At 37.3% G+C, this 25,789-nt stretch overlaps 1 protein-coding gene across 2 annotated transcripts in view; it reads right to left on the minus strand.

Moving 5' to 3' along the window:
• The window catches only part of rxfp2l (relaxin family peptide receptor 2, like), a 43,201-nt gene that overhangs the window by 10,268 nt on the left and 7,144 nt on the right, over positions 1–25,789 (minus strand). For both annotated transcript variants that reach the window (XM_084114373.1, XM_084114374.1), the window contains exons 4-14: positions 15,994–16,099; positions 15,379–15,450; positions 11,731–11,802; positions 11,030–11,101; positions 10,583–10,654; positions 10,318–10,392; positions 8,805–8,876; positions 4,471–4,542; positions 3,677–3,748; positions 3,346–3,417; positions 1,257–1,328 (exon numbers count right to left, since the gene is read on the minus strand). In XM_084114373.1, coding sequence (XP_083970499.1) covers positions 1,257–1,328; positions 3,346–3,417; positions 3,677–3,748; positions 4,471–4,542; positions 8,805–8,876; positions 10,318–10,392; positions 10,583–10,654; positions 11,030–11,101; positions 11,731–11,802; positions 15,379–15,450; positions 15,994–16,099 — 829 coding nt within the window. The remainder of the gene's footprint in view (positions 1–1,256; positions 1,329–3,345; positions 3,418–3,676; positions 3,749–4,470; positions 4,543–8,804; positions 8,877–10,317; positions 10,393–10,582; positions 10,655–11,029; positions 11,102–11,730; positions 11,803–15,378; positions 15,451–15,993; positions 16,100–25,789) is intronic.

The following is a 25,789-nucleotide window of genomic DNA, read 5'->3' on the forward strand; positions in this document are numbered from 1 at the left end:
TTCCCCATACTATGTACTTATTGTAGTAATGACACTAAGTGGGTAATAACTAGGTACTAAACCCTGAACCTACCCCTAAACCTAAACTTAAACTTAACCCATGTAACGTTATCAGTACTTTCTTAGGTAAGTACACGTAATGTAAAATAAAGTGCAACCAGAAAATAATTTAGAATGACACAAAGATGAGTAAATGATGGCAGCATCCATTAAGAAAACGCAATGTTCTTGAACGTTTTCAAATAAATACCTAATGCTTACACCCTAAATGAACACTTTTTCCCTGCTGCACAATCAAACACTCCAGCCCGAGCTGTTCCTCTGTCTGTTCTTTAATCATGTGTTTCACTACAGCGCACACACACACACACACACATGCAGTTCTGTTCACATTTATACTTCACCAAACACATCAACAGGTTTGTAAAATGCAGAGCTAACCTTCTATTACTGTCACAGTCTGCTAGAGTGGGCATGTCTCAGATCAAAAGTAAATTTTTAGTGCGGCTGATTATCTGCAAAGTAACAATCCCGAAAACCTCATCTCCACATCAAAGTGCAGAGAGGTTCAGCGTGAGGTTCAGCACTCACTTCAGAACAACACCTCTCGGCACGCGGCGGCTCTTTTGTTCGGTGCTGCTGTGGAGGGGACTCATTCCTCAAAGAAATGATGGCATTCCATTTTTAAAATATCTCTGAAGGCCTACTCTCTACTGCTTTTTTTATTTCATTTTCATTTCTCCAGAGGGGATCTGTTCTGGCGATATTAAATCTGATGGAAGAAAAGTTAAAGATATTTCACAAGCAGAGAGAGGCAAGGTCATCTTGCCACCTGTGAAAAATCAAGAGTTCAAGTTGAGCTGTATTTACCGGCAGGTTTGACTTTTCAAATGCAGTAATCATTCACCCTTCGTCTGACAGCTACTATCCAGCCTACATTCAAGAGTAAAGACCTCTCTCTGCACTCTCGCCCTCTATCTCACTCAGAGGGCATGCTGTGTGACCTACTGGCTTAATGGAGGTTTTCATGGTGTTTGTTTTGACTCAAGAGAGACTATGGTGTATAAGGAAATTGAGTGCAAATCTGAAGGTCTGGAACATACTGATAACCCTCCACAGAGGGCACACAAGTGCAACAAAATATTGTTTAAAGAATATATAATGTAACTATGTATATATTATAAAAAATAAGATGGCATAAAAAGTAAGCAAAAAAAAAAAGAGAAAGTTTTACAATAAAATTTTTGTATGCTCACATGTGAGTGAGGTTAGTTAGAGGCCGGAACATCCTGATGCTGATGTTGGGAATCTCCACCTCTTCCATACTCCTGCACACAGAACAGACAGATGCAGATTTTACCTTCACAAGCTCATTTTCAAAGCCAGAAGTAGAGAACTGTAGACCTATAAAGGCAGCTGATTAAATACATAATGAAAAAGTTCAATGAATACAGATACATGACCAGACACAGAGGCTGGTGAATAATGCAGTTCTGGACATGAATCTACATCTGTGGACTGCTACATAACATTCACTGCGACCTGAGGATCAGTCTACAGTCAAGATAATTAGCTTTTTTATGTTATATATTTTATCATTTTCCCCTCTGCCCAGTTAGTAACACACAACCAGACATCATTTTTCACACAAAAAAAAGAAGAAAAAAAAGAAAAAACAATGACATGGGGCAATATTTGGAACTGATTTACAGGGGCAGTTTTACATCTTTAAGGGCATTTCTTTCATATCAAAACACAGAGAGTGCCATCCATGTATGTCAAATACTTCAAACGCATATTAAACTTGACAGGCATAAATAGTACATAAACCAGATCTAAGGGGCCATTTACACGCGACAACTAAAAAAGAAAACCTATGCTTTTTGCCCGTTCATTTACACAACAACAGTGTTTTGGTGGTCTGAAAAAGCAAACTTTTGAAAACAGGTTTCAAAGTGCAGGTTTTTTAAAACGATACCGTTATTGTCTTATACCGTTATTGAAAACAGTGACATGTTGACAGTGACAACGTATTACATGTTGTTCAGTCTATAGTGTTTCTTTACAAAGTGACATCGCCAACTACTGGCCTGGCAGCATAACGCAGCGTTTTTAATCGTTTTCCTCAGATGCTTGTGAACGGGGATCGTTTTGACAGCGTTGTCGTCTGTACGCAAAAAACGCAAAAGTTTTTAGAACATTGTCATGTAACGTAGTCTTAAATATGAAATATTTAATTAGTAAAAAACAGTATTATAATATCAATATAGGATACATTAACAAAGGTTAAGAATATTAGAATTATTTGTCTTTTTGCCACTATGCTTAGAATTGTTCATTTCTGACCTTGGTCAGCAGGATTTACAGGGGATTGAAATAGAGAGGCTGCTTGTAGAACTGTGGCATATAAATGGAGGCCAACAAGCTGTTCCTGGATCTATGTCCTTTCATAACCTGGAACAACATTCCTATCAACCAATTGCTGGCGTCTGATTTAAGGATTATAGTTAGGGTTCACATTAAGTTCAATTTCTATTACCCTCTGAAAAAATATCGAGATTTAAAATGAAATTTATTTAATATCCTAGATAGAAATGAGATGAAACTTTTTCTTTTTGTTTAATGTCCTATTTTTCTGCTTAGATCCTTGCAATCTCAATTAGACTCTTCCAAAAGTTTCAGAGATATAATTTATTTTACAGCTCAATATACTTTATGCCAACAATTGTTTCATTTAGTTCTATTTTTATTTTTGCCTCAGGATTTTAAGGAGTATCTTGCTCTTCTGAGCAATAAAACTGTCTCCTGAGTAAGGGTATGATTGGCTGAAAGGAATGAATTTCCAGAAACAACATATGATGTTGATCCAGGAACATGTCCTACTTCTGTAAATCACGTGGTGCAGGTCTACAGAGCTCAAACCAGCAGAAATGTGAAGACGACACTGAGCTACTTCACTCCAAGACACTGAGTGGGAAATGCCAGGACCTGAACGCCTGCACGTTCTCCAATAACATAGGCAAAAATTAACCTAAATTCCGCCCATTTTTCTAAACCTTACCCTTAGTATGAAACCCATCAAATAATATTAAAATGATATGTGTTTGTAATCATGATTGGCAGCCTAATCAGAACCAGTATAAAGAGCTAATTCATATTTAATTATTCTCTGATTAACAGTCTGAGGTCGATCACAAGCTGAGACAGATAGTCATGTACCGGACATGAATGTCATGTAAATATGATGTAGATTTCTGCAAACATTGTGCACACATGAATAAATACAAGCTCTCTCCTAATACACAGCATCAATATAATAATGTAACTGATGTTGTGTTTACTCACAGTGACTGCAGATTCACCATAGTGTCAAACTGATTGCTGTATATGCGTGTCAGGGGATTGTTGGAGATATTTCTATAACAAACACACACAAAGAGTAAAATAGTTATTGATAAAGTCCATAATATACTTCTGTGATTCATAAGGCCTGTCACTTCATCCAAAGAGGCTTTCAACTAATCAATAAATCACTGGGCAGATCAGCACAAATACAAGTGAATAACACTGAGGTATTGCTCCACTGAGGTACCTCAAGAAAAAATTTTAAGCTTTTAAGCTTTTTAGACAACACAATTTGCACCACTAATAATAAAGTGCAGAACGTGGCTCTCACAGCTGTTTGAGGTTCTGGAGGTTCTGGAACAGAGATGGAGGCAGGTCTTTAATCTGGTTCACAGACACGTCTCTGTAAATCAAATCACAGCAAATTCAGCAGCTTTTCACCTTAATCATTCACTGAATAAATAAAACTGGAAAAAAAAAGATCCTCAAATAGAAGCTTTGTTCCAACACTTGTGCTTATCAGGCTGAGGTTATTTACACAGGAGGTTTCTCTCCCTCCCTGTATCTCTCTCTCACTGCCTTCAAATCTCAGCAGAGATATGAAGAATGTTCATGCTGCTTTTTTCTATTCAAAACAAACACTTGACCAAGGCTGTCCAGCTCCAAAAATCAAGGAAAAAAGTGCTTCATATACATAACATGTGCACTATATTCCAAGTCTCCTGAAGCCATACAATAGTGTGAAAAACAGAACAAAACTAAACTTACTGACTCAAAATCTTAGCCTCGACCTTAGCTGTCAAATCTCATATGTGAATGTATACCAACTTCAGCCCTTTTGTGCTTTTCATGTCTATATGCTTTTGTTGTATGGGCGATAGTTATGTAAACATCTCTTTTTTGTGTGTTTTTCAGGGAAGAAAGAAAGAAATGTGGGTTTGTACGACATGAGGGTGAGTAAACAAGACCGATGGACAGAATTTTCATTTGTACTGTAGGTGAACTAACCTTTAAAATTCACAAACAGGGTCTCTTTCTCTCTCTGGTGCACACATTTTTACAAGCAATGAACTGGGGACTACATTGAAATGAATGCCTTCACTTAGTGTGCGCATGTATACTCACAGGTCTATCAATCTTTGCATGTCTTCAAATGTTCCCTCCTCAATAGTGCTGATGTGGTTTCTCCTCAGCGCTCTAAACCAGAAAAAGACACACATATAATAACACAGTCTCAAACTTATTCCCCTTTTCACCAAGGCCTTGAGTGCCGCAGAATGATGCTGATTTACATCTATATGTAAATCAGCTCTGTCTCTATCTCTGAGTTTAACAAGAGTCACTGTCCCTTCAGTCGATTCAGTAACATCCCAAAAAGTATAAAAGAGAATTCAGTCTCTCAGATGCTAGAATATGAATTAACCCTTTTCATCATGGTGTCAATGGCAGTTTCTTCAATGATTATATAATTCCTTATAGCCCTGTGGACTTATAAAAGAAAATAAATTCCCTCAAAACACACGTTGCACACTCACAGCATTTGTCCACTAAAGACAGGCCAGCATACAGTACATGCATCAAAGGATAATTATGTAATTTATGTAATACTTACTTATCCAACACATGTAATTTCTACCAACTCTCAGATTATGTAAGTCTATATACTGTACAAAATCGCATTCTGTAGTGGAAATTTTATTATTTTGGGGAACTCTTTTGTCTCGCTAAAGCTACTTTAAAGAATTATACATTTCTGATTACACACAGTTAAATAACATCATTTTGATTGGACACAGGTCATATTTTATTTTAATTCATTTACATTTACATTTAGTCATTTGGCAGACGCTTTTATCCAAAGCGACTTACAAAGCAGGACTAGATTAAGCGAATCATCATGAAGAGGCAAAAACCAAAGCTACGCAAGGAGTGCTCAAGATAAGTTCATTATTGTTTTTGTATGAATTACATAATTGAACATCTGTGTCTGGGGTAAAACAGCCAGATATATAATTACAGTTTTTTTTTTTTTCAATTGCATTGGTCAATACTGAAGCCACATTTTTAAAACTCTTCACACATTCAGCAAAACAGAAGTCTATGCGGACCAAACTGTGAATCATTTTTCATTGCTTTCACACAAAATGCATTCAATGACCACATCTCCCAAAATTCATGAACACTTCTGTCAGGACCACTCTCGTCAAATACAATTGACAATTATCATACAGTTAGGATTGGCGGTATGGTTCTGTTCTGGGCGAGAACTCCCTGCGCATCCATGCATCTAACTGACGCTACGCTTGATTTTTGTCATTCATACTTCACCAGCTGCAAAACACTATATATTTGCAGCACATTTTTTGAATGCTAACACACTGCTTTCAAAACTGATAAAAGCACATTCAAATCAGAATGATGGCAAACTTTTGCAGGAAGTATTTGAAATATACAATCTTAGCAGAGTATTTACAATGAAATTAAATAATAATTATTACAAACACAACTAATTGGAATTTCAGCTGAAAACGTATCAAGGTGTCCTATTTTTAGTTTCTATTACAGTGTAGTCTTTTTTTTTTTCCAGTCATCTTTTGGTAAATCGGGATGGAATTATTTTGTTTGGAAACATGGATCAAGGAAGACACATAGGGAAAGAAGAGTGGCAGAGAGAAGGAGGACTAGAACCCTCACAGTACTGTACATCCATCCATCCATCCATCCATCCATCCCATCCATTTTCCAAAGCGCTTGTCATGTGTAGGGTTGTGGGGAGGCTCAGGTCGTAGGCAAGATAACACCCTGGACGGATGGCTACTCCATCACAGGATGAGACACACACATTCATATTCACACTCAAATCTATGGGCAAATTTACAGTCTCCAATTCACCTGTCCTGTCTTTGGATTGTCAAGGAAACCAATGTCAACACGGAGAGAACATACAAACTCCACACAGAAAGACCTCCTGACACAGCTGTGTCTCCAGTACTGCACATATGCCATTATACTAGACATGTTGTTGAGGGTTTTGTTATTATTATTGCTTCTGGATTTTGTTTTTGTTTCAACTTTTTATTGTTTGCATGTAAATTAATATATGTAAAGATTTATTTTAAAAAATAATTGCTGATGCATTTCTCATTCATTCTTTATGATGTAAAATTATTCAGTAAAATTCAGTAAATATTCAGTTGTGAGTAAAATTTTACAGATCTTATTCTTATCATAGAATGAATATTTATGTGGAAAAAAAAATCAAACTTTAAAAATAAAAGTTCATGATTTATGTAATGCTCCCTGTTGTTAGTGTTTTTTAGGTCAGTGTGTTATGAATGAAATGCATGTTTTCTGAATGAGAATTGTTGCCAGTGTTATGGTGGAACAAGTTTATTTTAAAGACATGTATAAAGTGTTTTGTTGGTCTGAGTGAGTTTTGGAGGTGAGATTAACTGTTTGGCCAAGATTCATCTTGGTATTGCAGACTGTATGAGTTTTGAAAATGTGGCTTCAGTATTGACCGATGCTTGTTAGCAATTGAAAAAAAACTGTAAAAGGAATTAAAAAAAATATAAAAAGTTTTAATTAAAAAAATTAATTGGCCCATAAAAGTACCTGTAGTGGGAGAGAGAGAGAGAGAGAGAGAGAGAGAGAGAGAGAGAGAGAGAGAGAGAGAGAGAGAGAGAGAGAGAGAGAGAGAGAGGGTTCTTGCAGGTTTCAGTAAGTCAAATTTAAGACCTTTTTAAGACATTTTAAGACCACAAAGATTGAAATTTAAGACCTACACGACGCATTATTACCAAATAAATATTCAAATCAAAGAATTAATTTTATTTCAATGAATTCAGTAATTGAAAAAGCATTAATTTAATTTACAGATAAATCACATTAGTAACCTTCCACACCCAACAATGCGTGTCAGAGAAAAGAACAGAATCAGATATTTTTTATAGAAAATTGTACTTTGCATATTATACTGTAAAAAACACATAATTAGTTGATTTTAGTTGATCGCAGTTGATCATAACTAAAGATGAAATGGCATGAACATTTAATTTCATGATTATAGTGGAAAAAATGATCATGGTTATCACAGAATCCTGTTCAAAAAGTATTAATACTACACAATGAAATTGTGAAAACCAAGTTTTATGTCAAAAACCAGCAAATAACAAATAAATTTAGCATCAATATGCACTTTTTGTTTACATAAACATTAAAATAATACCATTAAAAATGAACATTTTTAAAATGTCTTGCATACTAACATGTACAAGTTAAAATAAAGGTTTGACAAAAAAGGTTTTATAAAAAGATAAACCTCACATATTTCAGACTTTAAATAATTTTTTATAAAAAGAATGAGTCAAAAAAGATAAATTACTGACATTTACAATGCACTTTAGCTTATCTTTTATTATTAATAGTAAAATTCGGTCCGATTTTCCCGTGGCGTCTGTCGTTGCTATGCAACCATGCCCTGCGTCTCCACAACGAAAAAGAAGTTGTAGTAGCTAATGGATTTCCACCACAGAAAAACGCTTGCTGTGTAGCTCTGCCACAAGATTTATTTACGGAGAAAAGAAAAACACCCGTAGTGTTTGGTTGCACCCCCATCCTTCCTGTTGACTGAGCTTTCAGACAGCGCCTGGAAAAAACGAGTGCGTCGCTTCAATTATGAGCACGCTTACCGCGCGCCTACATTTGAACACACTTGAGCGCGCAAAAGACGCGATATGTGAACGGCCTCTTGACGAGCGACCTCCAATCAGGCCGCGAGCGACGTGTTGGAGACCCTGCACTAGAGCTCCGCTTTGTAGGCTATGACTCGATACTTTTTTGCTACTTTGTAATAACGTACCAGCCAGCGTTTCTGGAAATAAACGAGGGTAAACCCTTTTTAAGACCTGACTAAATGAAATTTAAGACCGCGGATGAAAATCTGGCCGTTTTTAAGACGTTTTAAGGCCTTAAATTTAAAGTTCTGAATTTTAGACTTTTTAAGCCTGGAGAGAGACAGAGAGAGAGAGAGAGAGAGAGAGAGAGAGAGAGAGAGAAGCTGTCGTAATGCAGCGAGCTCCGTCTCTCAGGACGGAGTGTCCTTCAAATGTCATTGACAGATCAAATCAAAGGCCTTACACTACAGCACCAGATATTCGTGATGCATATCAACATGAACATCTAAAACATGAGTAATTATTGTAATTTATTCATTCCCGATGTCTTTAATCTGCAAAGGTCTTAAATTATTCACTTCAACCTAAATCTGCATTTATTTGTAAGTGTTTCCATCCGAGCCGAGAGACTCAGGAGGAGCTTTAGATGAGTCCCACTTCTCTCTCCGTCTCCCACACTCAGCTGTGACAAATAAACAGTCTATAATATAAATACCCTGGATCCCACAACACTCACTGCAGTTTACATTGAATGTTACACTGTGTGTGTGTGTGTATACTCACAAGACGGTGAGAGAGGAGCAGTTCTTAAAACTTGATGCCCAGAGAGATGAAATTCTATTACCCTCCATTTCCCTGCAATGACAAACAACTGCAGCTGATCACTTAAGTGTGAAGCAATGAAGTCAAAATTATTAAATATCAAGATTTTGGTTTAAAAAATAAAGGGGTCCCCAAGCATATTTGGATTACACTTTATTTCGATGGTCCACTTTATACATTCCACAAACTACAGTAAAAGTAACTTTGAGTTTTGAGTCATTAGAGTATTGGTAGACTGTAAGGTTAGGGTCAGGTGTTAAGGTTTGGGTCAGCAGAATAAGTTTGTAGTTTAGCAGATATTAAGCAGATGTTCTACTAATATTTTAATGAGATTTAGTTAAGATGTTGTAAAGTTACTTAAAGTTAGTAAATTCTCTAAAGTTGACCATCGAAAAAAAAAGTGTTACCCTTATTTGGACACTTATGGCGCTTTTCCACTACACAGTACCAGCTCGCCTCGGCTCGGCTCGGCTCGACTCGACTCGGCTTTGTTTGGTTTTCCACTGTGTAAAAGTTGTACCTGTACCTGCTTCCAGGTACTTTTTTTCGTACCACCTCCGGCGACGTTCTAAAATGTGATGTGAAAACACGGCAGACTGCTGATTGGTCAGAGAGAATCGTCACTATTCACTGCGTCATCATTGCACACGCCAGACGGAGTATCCTGAAAAAAACCCAGCAAAAACAAAAACATCCAAAAACAGCATACACTCGATTTCCTCCATTGTCCAATGTGTGTGGGTAGTGGGTGTGTCTCGCGTCTCACGGCAGTTTCCTGCGGCGTCACTATGACGACCAGGTACTATTGTGGAGGTACTATCTGGAATGGAAAACGGAGCGAAAAGCGAGCCGAGCCGAAGCGAGTCGAGTCGAGTCGAGTCGAGTCGAGCTGGTACTGGTAATGGAAAAGCGCCATTAAAGGGGTCATACTATGAGGAATACAATTTTTGTTCAGAACTCAAAACTTACTTCCCAGTGAAAAAAAAGATCATTTACAGAAACAAAGCTGCAAAATTGGCTCGTACTTCCACAGTTAACTGACCCACTTATCGCCCACATTTGAGCATTAACAAAGTTAGAAAGCCGGATATATAGTATTACTCCTCCCAGCACTAGAGAAACTGATTAGAGTAACACGTAGGAGCATCTTTCAAACCTTGTGCTATTGCAGGCAGAGTGTCCACAAAAAAATGACAGTGGGCCTTTTCTCAGAGCAATTTGTTGATATTGTTAACCAACTGATGTTTAGTGGATCTATAAAGTCAGTTCCCCTCAAGTTCATATAGATACCTGAGCAGAGTAGTTCATCACAATAATTATAACCATGGTCTACTAATGTTTGACAACCAGAAAGTGTCCAAATACATTTCTATCTGAATTGTGATCTTAATAAACAGCACATTTATTACATATTTTAAACAAATTTTTGTGAAATTATTTGAAATGCAATGAAAGTGTCATATTTGTAACTCACAACCAGTTCAGACGGGGCATCTCAAGGCAAATCGAGGTTTTAGGAAACTGTTCGACAGAGTTATTTAATAAAGACCTGCAAAATACATACATCCATTCTTGAGCTGTACAACACATTCAACAGATAAATCAGTTTATAATAAATGAAAAACATTTGACAGGTATAATTTTTCTATTTATCCTCCTCTTTTGTAGGTCTATGCACAATATACTATTGATTCATTTATTTGATATATCTGTCAAGGTGAATTAGAAGTTACTCTTACAGGAAAAATAATGATTTCAGGCCTTCAAAAGACTTCTGACGCAGAGATGACATTCTGTTCTCATCCAGAATCCTACGCATGCAGACAAACACACATATATTCAAAAGAGTGACCCCAAAAATCATCTGAACTTCATCTGAAATAATAACCTTTGCAGAAACCCCAAGTCTTTTAAGGAGAGCATGATGAAGCTCTTTGTTTGGTAATGAGAGCAGGTTTTGAGCCCTGAAAGAGCCGAGATTCATTTAAATGATTTTGCATTTCATTCTCACAGAGAACAAACACAATCCATCAATTATGCCTGATTGAAAAAATGTAAAAGCAAACAGCAAAACAGAGAAGGAGTAACAGCCTAAGACATAAACAAAAAGAATGAGACAAAGTGAGAGAGAAATTGCAATTCCTAATTGAATGTGAGTGTGTATGTGTCTGTGATTTTCTACTTACAGCCACTCCAGACTGCTGAGGTCACTAAATATTCCTGCTTTCAGAGACGCAATCCTATTTTGAGTCAAAAAACTGCAAAAACGAGAAAGAGAGAGAGTGAGAGTGAGAGAGACAGAACGAGACAAAGAAAAAGAAAAGGACACATTACTGGAGGTCAGAGGTTTAAATGGGTTTTGTTAAGTTGTATCATTACAAAGGCCATCTGCTGTATAACCCTCACTGCTGTTCCTTCTGCCTCCAGTCAGTTATTTCCTTCATTTCTCTATCTCTTTCCTCCATCTAGTTGGCTGATTACTCTTCGTATAATGTTGATTAGATCTATTATAGATATGTATATATGGAAGCAGGTCACTTAGAGTAAGAGCTCAGGTATATTGAAACATAGTTGAACAAATAAAAGCATTAGGGTGCATTGAAATTCATTCTTTGATCATGGATCTTTTCTGCCTGAATCAAGCCTCCATCCTGATTGTAACATCCTTCTTCCCCTGGTGGATGATGAAAGCCTCAGACTGACTGAATGGAAAAAAATGGATGGGGAGCTCATAATTATATAGAGAGATAGTTATGTACGGTTTCCACATCAATTTAAACAGGAGCTCTGGGAAGGATTGATGTAACATTATACATGATGTGTCATTGATATGATTGAGCACAGTCGCACACACAGTAAGTAAACTATTCATTCACACACTACTCACAGTTTACGCAAGGAGATCAGTCCTGAAAATGCCCTCTTGGAGATCATTTCTATATTGTTACTTTCCAAATGTCTGCAGAGAGAGAGAATATTTACAGTTTGAGTCATTGTTGTAGGTGAACTCTGAATATTTTGCCTCATTAAAAAGTTATACCCCTAAAGAACAGAACTATCGTGGCATCCTGCAGTCAAATTTTTGTATCTACACTATTTGCATAATCTATAATTGATTGCCTTGTGCCTGGCCACCAATTCAATGCAATGCTAGTTTGAAGATTCCTGTTGCATTTTATGGTTCTTCTCGCTTAATAAAATATATGTTTTACTTAAATAAATTTTCTGTGTCCATTTATTTATTGAATTGCTAAGTAATCATGTAATAACTGGTATAATGTACACTCAACCAGTCCTTACTGCAAATAAACCCCTTCAGATTATATAAGACCGCTGTGATTTGTGGAATCATCCTGTCAGGGTTTATTTTGAGATAATTGGATGAGTCATGAGTCATGATGATGATGTTATATGATATTTATTTACAAACCCCACTGACAAATATCATTATTATGTACACTACCATTCAAAAGAAAATAATACTTTTATTCAGCAAGGATGCATTAAATTGATCAAAAGTGACAGTAAATACATTTATAATGTTACAAAAGATTTCTATTTCAAAAAATGTTCTTTTGAACTTTCTATTCATCAAAGACTGTATTAAGGTTTCCACAAAAATATTAAGTAGAACAAAATTTATAATAATAAGAAACGTTTCTTGAGCACCAAATCAGTATATCAAAATGATTTCTGAAGGATCATGTGACACTGAAGACTGGAGTAATGATGCTGAAAATTCAGCTTTGCCATAGGAATAAATTACATTTAAAATAGAAAACCGATAGAATAGTTCCACAATATACTGTTTTTACTGTATTTGTTTTATTGGTGTATTTACGCCTTGGTGAGCATATACAAGACCTCTTTCAGAAACATTTAAAAATCTAACCAACCCCAAACGTTCAAGTTGTAGTGGACATATCAGTACACTTACAAACCCTTTATCTGAAACACATAATTCCCTAAAAATAGCATGTCAGTTAGTAGATAAAAACCTTTCATGCTTACACAATCAATGAACTGACAAAAAACGTCATATAGATCAAAAGCAAAACATACTATATGTAATTAATTTGTGGTTGCTGTGGGAACAGAAACATTTAAACCATTCAAAGAGTTGTTTTTGTTTATTTACATCAAACTGTGATGGAACATATGATGGTTATCTTTATTATGAAGTTTTCAAAGCAATATTTGTCATTCATAATTATAAATTGATGAGATGTCTTGTGAAGGCCTCTGTCTGTCTGTCTGAGAATAATTGTTGTCTGGCTACACTGAGTGCTACACTGTTGAACTATGATGGACAATACAAATGTCATCCTGTCTGATCTCTACAAAGAAAGTTGAGCTTTAAAAACCTCCACTACACTTGGGGAAGGGGGAGGGGGACTTTTTTTATTTCTTTTTTTTTGTCACCAAAAGAAAAAGTGTAAGGGAAAGAGCATTCAGAAAAAGAAGGTGCCATTATGTCCATGCAAACATAACCATGAACATAACAAGGGTCTAAAATTATTTTATTTCCACATTTGTCAATGGCAAGTGAATTGTTGGCCATGAAACTGTATTTTACATTATTTTGTCCCTTATTACTACTACATTTGGATTATTTAAGTGTATGCCATTGTCATTTGCAGTTTTATATACGAACAAGAAATACGATGATTTTATTCCTATACATTTGTTTTGGATGATTAATATGGGGAATTATATGCAACCAGTTTTCAGAATATTCTGCCATCATAGATCAAATTCTGATGGTTAATTTCTGGCAAAAGTAGTTAGAACACAGATCATTTTTTAAATGTTTCACTAACATCAATCAAAGTCAGATTATAATTCATATACTTTAAAGGAGAACTCGGCAACTCTAGCGAACTCTAGTCACTTCTTCGCTGATTTTCCCTTTTGTTGTCGCATGTTTTCCCCACGAGCTCCCCCTACAGCTGTGGGGGGGCGTATATTTCACAACACTGTCGTAAAAAACTCACTTGCGGCGGCCTCCTCCCCCTCTCTACCGCTGCTCATGTGCGTTTGTTTTGATCGGAGCAAGCCAGCTGTATCGTGTGGAGCTATGTCTACCGAGGTGGGTAATCTGGTAATACATCATACAGCGTGGGTGTTTATGCCGAATTGCCGTAAAGCAATTCGTGTTTCGCGCTCGTTCTCGTTCTCGCTTCTCACGAGACTTCCAATTTCTATCTTGCCGGGACAGTAGTCCCCAAGTTGCAAGGTTGGTTTTCCGCCTGGGAACGCTGGGGGGAGCGGGGAAAGTCACCAATATCACCAGAACAGGTTGTTTAACCATCCAAATGATTTCTAGACAGTTTTATTAAGTTAAAAAAAGTTACCAAGTTCTCCTTTAAGTAAAACGCTGCAGAGCCCTATAAAGTAATGGTCCAACTGGCCAATTTTTTAGTTACACTTTACTTTAAGGTCTTATTGTTGCAGTGTAATTATACATATAAGTACTGTGTAATATTTATTCACAACATGAACTTTGTATAGGGTTTGGTTTAGTGTTGGAATGATGCATAATTTAATCTTATTACTATAAGAAGAACATGTAATGTGTAACAGGGACACTGTAAAATAAAGTTTTACCTTTTTTACTTGCAGTTGGAGTGTTATTTTGAACCCTTAAAGGGTTAGTTCACCCAAAAATGTAAGTTCTGTCATTAATAACTCACCCTCATGTCATTCCAAACCCGTAAGACTTTCGTTGATCTTCGGAACACAAATGAAGATCTGAGAGCTTTCTGTCCATCCATTGACAGCTACACAACTACCACTTTCAAGCCCCAGAAAGCTAGTAAAGACATCATAAAATTATAATCCAAGTGACTCCAGTGGTATAACCTCAGTTTTTGAAGCGGCGCAAGTGTTTTGTTTGCGCAAAAACTAATATTAACCACTTTATTTACAAAGTATTAATCTCCAACACGCATTCACGAGAGCACCACAACGTATGCGTGTTATGTTGATGCGAGAGCAGACGTTGTTGCGTGAATGTTTTTTGCGCAAACAAAACACTTGCTTTGCTTCATAAAATTGAGGTTAAATCACTGCAGTCACATGGATTACTTTAAAGTCTTTACTACCTTTCTGGGCCTTGAAAGTGTCAGTTGCATAGGCTGTCAATGGAGGGACAGAAAGCTCTCAGATTGGATTAAAAAGATCTCCATTTGTGTTCCGAATATGAACAAAAGTTTTACAGGTTTGGAAAGACATGAGGGTGAGCAATTAATGACAGAACTTTCATTTTCGGGTGAACTAACCCTTTAAGTATACACACACACACACACACACACACACACACACACACACACAAGCATATTCTGACAGCTCTCTGCTCGGTATTTTAGAGAAAAGGAAAAATGAATCATTGCAAAGCTGTTGTTAATCATCATTCATAAATCATTATGACTTGAGCTCAAGGCAAGGAGACTCAAACATTTAAAAAGCTTAGAAAAGATAACAGAGAGGGATTAGGAGAGGAGAAGATGAGATGAAAGGATGAAGTGTCACTCACAGTCTCTCCAGGTGTCTATAGCGGATGAACAGATCACGAGAGAGAGATTCAATTCTGTTACTGTTCAGCTCTCTGAGGGCAGCAAGGAAGCAAAATAACAATTACATTTGGAAAACTGATTGGAAATCAACTATAATGATTTGTGTCTCGTTCCCAGCGTAAGGTGGGTTGCTGGTCCTAGTGGGTTTTGGTAAGTCAGCTTGCCTTCCAGACTGACCAGCACCCAAATCTCCTCTAAAACCATCAAACATGACAAGTCCTGCAAGTCACCATGAAATCAAATGAAATATTGCAGTATTTATTCAAATGATTTATCTGTGCACATCAATATTTTTTTTTTTTTACAAATCCGTGCCCTCATAATCTTTAATCAAAATAACAACATCTCTTCTCTGATGATGTGTTTTGGTACAAGGGCAGGACAAACTGTCACTCACATGAGATCAAAGTGATAGCACACCACAACCATCCAATCAATTCCTGATGGAAAAATTCAAGTCCTGTCTTTTTGTTTTTACAACAGGAAAGAAAAGACTATCGCAACTCCTGTGTTATGCCGGCTGTAATGTATAACAGAGGTGAAGGTCTCTTGCTCTCTTCTGGTGTTATACTTACAGTGCAGTTACATTAGATGACACAACAGGAACATGGAGAAGGTTTTTGCCATTACAGTTCACCTTCCATCCCTCACAATGACACACATCTGGATAGACATCTAACACTGAAAACACACACACAGAAACAGGCCATTAAAACCCCACAGGAATACGCTCATTGAAAATAAATGCTGTACGGTACTATTTGCACATCTAGAATTTCCATATTAATAATGAAAATGGTTGGTCAGGCAATTTCATTTCATTTTAGATAAGAATGGTAATGTGTCCTTGTAAAGGTACTAAGTGTATAATTAGGATCCATTGATGGTCTCGCTCACTCTCTCTCTCTGTCTGTGTGTGTGTGTGTGTGTGTGTGTGTGTGTGTGTGTGTGTGTGTGTGTGTGTGTGTGTGTGTGTGTGTGTGTGTGTGTGTGTGTGTGTGTGTGTGGTGTTCTGTGTATTTGATTTCATGAGACAGGCTATAAGGTTTCATCTGCAGGGACTGTACTGATGGTCATTGACTTTATACCTCAGAAATAATTTGATAAAGACAGAAATCATGAAAGAGACAAAGAGACAGATTACCTTATATCTTCCCAAATAGATAAGTCCTGCCATTAACATGACAAAACACGCTTTTGTTGTTTCAAACCCTCTCAAACCCTTTTGTATTCCCCATTAGTGTATAAAATCTGTGCTTCAGCTCTTTTCATGCCTTATTCAATCCATTTAAAAACAGCATGGCATCACAACCATGACCATTTGAAAGCTTTTGTTTCCTAGTTAAATAAATTGCTATGTTTCATGTTTGAATGTTCCCTGACAACATTCAAAAGACAACTGAAAACCCATCTCTTCCGTGAGCACTTAACCTCATAAAAAAAACTTCCCTTTCCCTTTAAAACCTCACTTATCGGGCTTATGCTACTCTGAATAATGCCTGAACTTCGTATTTTGAGCACTTCTTGCGTTGTTTTTACCTCTTCATGATGACTCTTAATTTAGTCCTAATTTGTAAGTCGCTTTGGATAAAAGCGTCTGCTAAATGACTAAATGTAAATCCAGTTAAACTGCGTAAACAATGTGTATTGATGTGAAGTTGAAATCAGACAGAGACAAAAAAGAGAGAGGGAGAATGATTTAAATTTAAAGTCTCCATTTACTGTGGAAATGTCCTATCACACCTCCAAATTCTTTCACATTTCTCATTAATGTATTACACTGCTCCAGCTGCATTCTTGTTCAGTTCATAAAAAGTGCATCACACTCATTTTAACTTTTTATTCGGTTTCACTTTATTTTGATGTTCCCTTTAACACATTTTGTTGTAAGTAATGCTGCCCCTACATGTCTACTAACTCTCATTAGAGTGTTTGTAGAGTATTAGTAGACTGGTAGGGTTAGGGTTAGAATAAGTTGACATGTAGTTGCAAAGTCATGCTTTTTTGGGGCTGTGATTAATGGCGCAAATACCAGTAAACTGACTAGTGCAAACTTTAGTAAAACACCTTGCATGATTTATTTAAATAATCTCCTGCCATAAATGTTGCGCCTGAAAGCGAAACTCCAATAAATGCATATGCAATAAGGTCAGCTGCAAAAATAAAACCCTGTCCACACCTTTCAGTGCAAATTTTTCACTGTGTGTCTTTAGTAAATCCTGACAGTAGTTTTTTTTTTAACGACAAAACAGGGTTTGTGCTGGCACAAGCTGTTAGTAAATCTGGCCCTTAGAATTCTAAAGCATTCATTGCAAAAACAGTCTACAGTGCTACAGTCTTTTCACATATTGTTTGTCCATGATAGCTCACAAAGTTTGACAGAGAAGGTGGTTTCACCTCTTTCAACCCACTCAACACATCTGAGACTATAGCTAATCCCCAAGTGAGTTTGAAAATCATTTTCTGACACATTCAGGCTCTAAGACAACTGGATCTGTCTCACCTAACCTAAGCTTGACAGTCAGGAAGAGCATGCACAGTTTTCCTGTGGGGTTTCTTTAGTATTCTTAATTGTTTGTTGGGATCTGAATAAAAAAAAAAAGGTTAATACAATACTACATTCCAAAGCATAATTTCTTATTTTTACTCCACTACTACATTTAACTAAAAAATACAGATTATCTTTATATAAAACTGAAGAATTTAAGACCTGCTGCAATATGTGAGAACAATGCCCAATTTGTGAACGAAGCATTCTTTTGAACTGATTCTTATTAATGAATAGGTTTAACTGATTCACAAATCATATTTAGTGATTAATCTGTGAGTTCGACTGATCAGAATGCAACCGTTTACAACTGATTCATACATCTCAACTGGACAAATTACTGTTTGGTCTTGCCCTATTCAGAACTTAGAACCAGAAGTAACATAATTCTCAGAGCTAAAGAATGCTGACTCATAATGATTCATAATAATGTCAGGCTGAGGGGTCCCTCTTCAAATAGGTATTTTGAGCAGGATTATGGAGTATATTAACTAACCAGCTGAATAAATGACTAGTAAAAAAGTACTTTTGGCACTTGAGTAAACTTTTGAATGTATTCAAGAAGAAATTTCATGGACTACTAATACTTTTACTGGAATACTATTTTAAGGTAGGCTATCTGTACTTTAACTCAAGTACAGGATTTATAGTTCATCCACCATTCCCTCAACCTGTTTAAAGTCTATCATTCCAGTAAAAGTTTCTTGACTGAATATTCCCCTGTGACACTCACTTCCATTGAAGTGCTTTGAGCAGCCAGTAATATCAAAGCCTCCATCTCAGCTACTCTGGACCTTCACCAGAACACCTACAGAAATAACCACTCAAACAAGAATGCCATAGCAACCGCAATCCATCTCACACCCAGTCAGCTGGAAAATAAAGACCCCTACATCAGGATGCATTGATTTCAACACAATGTTACATCACATCCTAATCAACAAACTTCACATTTTCGTCCCACTGATGATGCGCAGGGCTTGTAGAGAGTGCCTAAAAGGTAGTTTTGGTGCTGACAGGAAAGCCTTGTAACTGATAATAAAAACTGGCCAGTACATCACTATGGCATGCCTTCCACCATTGGGAAAGACCCCATTTATCTGTCAGACCCGAGGCTAAGGAACATCTATGAGAGCAGTTTCTTTCTACCGGGAGTCAGAATTCATCAACCCTGCATGTCATACCTGTACAGACTACATGTATTGTACATTCATTGCATCATTTGCAGCACAAGCCATTTAATAATTAAAAATCTACTAAATGATCTACAGTACCTCAACCTCTAAATTGCAACAATTACTGTACTAATTTCCTGTCATCAAGGATGTTGCACTGGCTGCTTTTTGCATCCTTTGTTTAATGTGTATATCCTATATATTTTTTGTCCCTTGTGTATTTATTGTCTTTAACATTGTGGTACTGTAAATAGTTTTTCTCTGTTTTTCTATCTGCCCTGCTAAGTATAAAAAGACTATAAAATTGGCTTTGACTGAAAATGTTTTGACAGCCACAACCTGAACATTTCCACCAATCTCCATTGTCAACACCACCAACACATTTATTAAAGTCCCCATGAAATCAAAATGGGCAATTCTTGTTTTTATGGAATATTGTGATATTTATAAATGATTTATACGTGCACATCTTTTTTAATTCATGTGCCCTTGTAATCTTTACCCAAAATAACTTAACCCCACTCTTGCAGTGACATCTCATCTCTTCTCTTCTCTTCTCTTCTCTGATGACGTGTTAACTGCTGTGAGGGCGGGGCAACCTGTCACTCACATCAGATCGAAGCAAATAGCAAACCACAATAATCCAATGATTCAATTCCCCATTAATAAAATCAAGCCCCAGCCTACATTTTCTCTTGGTCGAGAAGCTGTTTGACTAAGATACACATCACCATAGGGAAGAAAAGACTATTGCGACTTCAGTTGCATGCTGAATTAAAGGTTCAGATGATCAAATAGAAAATTAATTTCACTTCCTTTCTTCTGTGGAACACAACAGAAGATATTTTGAAAAAGTTTGCCACGAACTGACATGAATAGGCTAAAACTATTTTCATACCAAACTTTGTATAAAGATGATTCTCAAATATGTTATGAAAGATATAACAGAATGATTTGAGATACCATTTTTCTTTATGCAATATGGTGGGTAAAATGGCCATAAGAAAGTTTTCCCATTATATACAATGTATCTATACACTGTATCTAATTTGCATATTAATGTGTTCTTGGGGCAAACATGAAAAAAAGAAGTGTAATAATAAGAGTAATCAGAGCCGTTGAAAAAACATATTTAACGACTCTGAGAGTAATAATAGGCAACATTTTCATAATATCTAATATTTCATAGGAATATTGAAATATAATTTCTTTCCCTATTCACTTGCTGCGTCTCCTAAAATATCTGATAACCATGATTTAGGTCCTGGTGTCCTCTACAGTGGACATGTATGAAATGGATGTCCTGTTTCGTAACAGAAAGTCTTCTGACTTGATTTGAAACCCCATAACGTTTTCCTGAGCTGTTGATTTATGACAATCACAAAATATTGTCATTTTCCACAAGAGTGTTAAATTTGAACACTAAATTAATGTCAGTCATTTTATGCAGTTTATTTACAAACATAACACAAAAGCATGGCGTGGCATGAGCTCAAAAACATTGACATGGACGTGACGCTTGCCAACTGGGGTTACAGTGAAACAAAACTTGACCAAGACACATGGCAAACATGAGCGCTTAAATACACACAAGGCTAATGACAAGACAACTGTGAACAATGAAACAATGAACCAATGACAACATGACACATCAGACAAGGGAACACATGGCAGGATCACATGATGTGAACAGGGGATCACATGACAGACATGAAACAGGAACATGAAACATAACCAAATCGTGACAGACATGTATGGATATAGGCTGCGTTCCAGTCCACTTTTAGACACGCACTTGCGAACTTCCCTAAGCACTTCCCCTTGGGGGAATCCCTGCTGCCATTTTGAAGTGCGTTCCACTTCCTGAAGTGGACGAGGGAAGTTTATATGGACAGACCCTCGCTCACTTGATTATATGTACACTTCAGGCAGCTCCATATACCACAATGCAACACGATTGTGAGCTCAACGCATATTGCGTTTAATTTACCCCACCACAAACAACTCTATGATATATTAAATAAAAAAAATTAAATTAAACAACTCAAACACACCTACATTCATATAGAATGCTGCATTCAACAATTTCGTAAGGGAAAAAAATACAAAATAAATCAACCCCATAGCATAGTGGATTCGAAGTGATCAAGGGGCATGTTCCAATTCAGCCTACTGCAAAGGTTCCGCCAGTAGTGGGCACTCATGCAACGCAAGTAATGACGTACATCCGAGTGAACAAGATGGAGGGAAGTTAGCGAGTGAAGAGCATGACAATTTTGGACTGGAACGCAGCCATGGGCTGTGTGGTTTTTAATGAAAACTGCACTACAGAACTTTGGTCTCTCTATCACCATCTGTGGTTAAAACATAAAATTACAGGGGGTTGTTTTCAGTCACACTTTTTTTTATGTGTCATTATGCTTAAACAAATACAATTTGACCCTTATTTTAATATCTTCTCTACAATACACTTAAAACAGCCTTACCACCATGACCAACCTGTTCAGAACTCAGCCAGCATATTTTTTATTTATTTTTTTTTTAAGTTTTACTGTACAGTGTTGTGAGCATTATCAGACCCCTGGGAGCCCCTCTCAGGACACATAGGACAGCTCCATCCTGAAAGCAGCAGCAGTCTATTGCTAACCATTATGCCCAAAGCTCTGGAGAGACATGCATAACAAGGAGAAATCTTGTTAAGTGCTGCATATCATCTGCAGTTAGAAAGACCACCTCTGACAGGCCCAACCAGTCATCCACCAACAGTATGTGACAGTTTTGCTGTACTACTGAATAACTATATAAACCGGGGTTTTCAAACTGTGGGCAGAAAATTTAATAATATATAAAATGTTATAAATATATATATATAAAGTCATGTGAAAAAGAATGTACACTCTTTTGAATTCTATGGTTTTACATATCAGGACATAATAAAAAATCATCTGGTCCTTGGCAGGTCTTAAAATTAAGTAAATACAACCTCAGATGAACAACAACACATGACATATTGCACTGTGTCATTATTTATTTATCAAAAACTAGGTCAGTATGGAAGCCATGCTAGTTTGGAGCATTCAGGTATGTGTTAACACAATGGCAAGGAGACATCAGCAATAATCTTAGAGGAGCAATTGTTGTTGCCCATCGATCTAAGAAGGGTTACAAGGCAATTCCCAAACAATTTGAAGTCCATCATTCTACAGTAAGGAAGGTTATTCACAAGTGGAAAACACTGAAGACAGTTGCCAGTCGTCCCAGGAGTGGATGTCCCAGCAAATTCATCCCAAGGTGCAGTGGTCAGGGAAACTGCACAAAACCCAAGAGCTACATTTCAGACTCTACAGGCCTCAGTTAGCATTAAATTGCGAAAGGTTCATGACAGTACAATTAGAAAAAGACTGAACAAGTAAGGCTTGTTTGGAAGGGTTGCCAGGAGAAAGCCTCTTCTATCGAAAAAGAACACGCCGCCTTCACACTGGCAGTTGAAATCAGCTCCGATACGGCTACGAAACGACCGGAAGTCATTCATTTCCTATGGAGATTCGCAGACCGCATGCGAATGGGTCCGAAGCGGGTCCAAACGAGTGCGGTGCGAAAAAAATCTTGTCCGTTGGTCATCCGGATGCGTTCAAAAAATGTAACTCTTGCGAAAAGCTACGGACGGTTCCTATCCGACAATTCCAGCGGAAGTTAGCGTTGCTATGGTACTGATAAACAAACCTGAATTCTTAACTTTTAATAAAATAAATAACGATTTTATAACGATAAGTTGTCATGTCATTTTTTTTATTTTCATGATTTTATAACGTTATTAGGGCAGCTAATACAATTAAAAGCCCTATATACCACTATATCACATTTAGCCGACCTGACATGTCAACGTCCTGGGGAACTTTCCTCCACGCAGCAGCCTGTCTCTATAACCCCCTCAACAGAGAGATCATACAGAATTGTACATTCTGACACTGACAAAATCAACCGTTAATCTCTCCGCCATTTTTGTTCTACTCGCTTCCGAAGCTTTTCAACGGTGTAGTACGACGTCCGCTGGGGGCGTATTGCGTATTACAGAGCTGGTTTCAACTGCCAGTGTGAAGGCGGCATTAGGTTTGCAAAGTTGCATCTGAACAAACCTCAAGACCTCTGGAACAATGTCCTTCGTACAGATAAGACCAAAGTGGAGATGTTTGGCCATAATGCACATCAACATTTGGCGAAAACCAAACTCAGCATATCAGCACAAACACCTCATACCAACGGTTCATCACACTGATGGAGGATTGATGATTTGGGCTTGTTTTGTAGCCACAGCACCTGGGCACCGTGCAATCATTGAGTCGACCATGAACTCCTCTGTATACCAAAGTATAGAGTCAAATGTGAGGCCATCTGTCTGACAGCTAAAGCTTGGCCGAAAGAGAGCTGTGTATAAACAGATGCCCACAAACCTCAATGAACTGAAGCAACGTTGTAATAGTGGGCCAAAATTCCTCCACAACGAGACACTGATAAAGGCATATAGAAAATGATTACTTCAAGACATTGCAGCTAAAGGTAGTTCTACAAGCAGTTAAGTCATAGGGTGTACTTAGTTTTTCACACATGGCTTCTCCTTTTTGGCTTTATTTTTGTTAAATAAATAATGACGGTTTAATATGTCATGTGTTCTTGTTCATCTGAGGTTGTATTTACCTAATTTTAAAACCTGCTAGTGACCAGATGATTTTTTATTATGTCCTGATACGTAAAACAATAGCATTCAAAAGGGTGTAGCCTACATTGTTTTTCACATGACTGTTTATATATAAATTGGTCTATACATTAAAAAAAAAAAAATTTAGAGGTCTACTTTTCTGAAAACCCCTGCTGTATTTCCCCTAAATGAAAAGGCCATTATCGTTCTTTGATGAGAATAAAACATTTGTTTGATCCCAGTGCTGCTTAGAAAATTAGTTTTCTGAGCCTGCTGGTGTCTTCAGTGATAGGTGATGGCAGAGGGCAGGCAGCAAGCTAATAATAAGTATATTTCCCTTGGAAGTATTTGTCACCACCAACACCCTATTCTCCCATCGATCTCTAAAATCTTTATTTTAGATTTTCCCTCCCTTGTTGTAATGCTGGGAAATAATGACACTAAGGTCAGTCTATCACACCACACCAGCCCTCTAGGCAGCCGAATGTAATTGGTGTAAACTTATAGGTATACAGAAAGCAAATGCTTTCCTGACTTCATATAGCTTATAGGTGAGCTAAGAAACTTTCAGGTAAATAGGCTTCACTTGGTCAACAGAAAATGAGATTTAAATATAAGTTGTCCAGAACTGTTCTGAATCTCATCTTAAATGGAGCTGCCCGAAACACAATAGCACACATCAGTATGTATGACCTTCCTGGCGACTTCATTCAGCCCAGTCTGTTTGCAGTCTGATAAGAGAACATGTCAGATCATCAGACTCCAAGATAACTGCCCCCAAGCAAAACTTGTCCTTTGCTTCCACAATAAAACAACCTGAACGTAGCTCTTCCACCCTCGGGCCCAGTCCTTTTCTACTGCAGTAATACCTCTTGCATGAAGACTAGATACTCGAGATGAGTATTTGCCTCTGTGGAGAGCTGCAGCAGGTCTTCACTTTTGCCCTCTGTTTGTACTCACACAGCTCTGATATGATTGTGACTCTGACAGAGTGAAACTGACAGTTTCTGTTCAGACATTTTCATTCCGTGAGATGAGATTGTCCTGACACCGGAGCATGAGCTCTTGAAGCTTCTTGAAAGTGGGCCGGGAGCAGCAGCTCATTTGCATTTAAAGGGATACACACAAAAATGGTGCGTTTTTGTTCACCCTCAAAAAGTAGCAATTTTAACATGCTGTAAAAAATGATCTGTGGGTATTTTGAGCTAAAACTTCACATACACACTCTGGGGACATCGGAGACTTATTTTAAATAATTTTCCTTTAGAGGAAGTTAGTCCACTCCGCGGCCATCTCGGTGACCCCTCCAGGCAGCTTTTTTATAATATACAAGCACAGCTAATACCAGAAAAAGATTATGTTTAATACTATGCAAAGTTTAGGGTCTGTAAGATTTGTTATTGATTTCTAAAAAAAGTCTCTTATTATTGTGAAGAATTAATACAATTTAAAATCGTGATACATTTTTCTTTGATCAATAAAAAGTTTAAAAGAACAACATTTATTTTAAATATAACTTTTTTTTGTAACATTATAAATGTCATTACTGCTACTTCTGTTCTAAAAGTCTGCTCACCAAGCCTACATTTATTTGACGAAATTGTCTGTAAAAACTAGCCTAGAAATCCAGACCCAAATCTGAAAGATCAAGGGTCTGGCATCGACTAATGAAAACCGGCCTGCTTGAGGGGCGGCACCAAGCATGCATGTGAAAATCTCACTGCACACAACTGGATAACACTATGACCAATCAAAACAATAAGCCCCATACGCTTGGCTACCAGCGGAGCTAACTGGTAGATTAGACTCTTGCCGTATCTGGTCGGCAAAACAGTGAAAACGTCCTTCTTGCAAAGGAAGGATTCAAGCGCAGTCTTCTGTTCCTCTTTTCGATAAAAAGCCAAGTCTAACTCGTTCATTGTAGTGGCCAAAGTCGTTTCAAACAACTGGTG

This window comes from Abramis brama, assembly GCF_963993115.1.
Source record: "Abramis brama genome assembly, chromosome: 5".
NCBI classification, from domain to species: Eukaryota; Metazoa; Chordata; class Actinopteri; order Cypriniformes; family Leuciscidae; genus Abramis; species Abramis brama.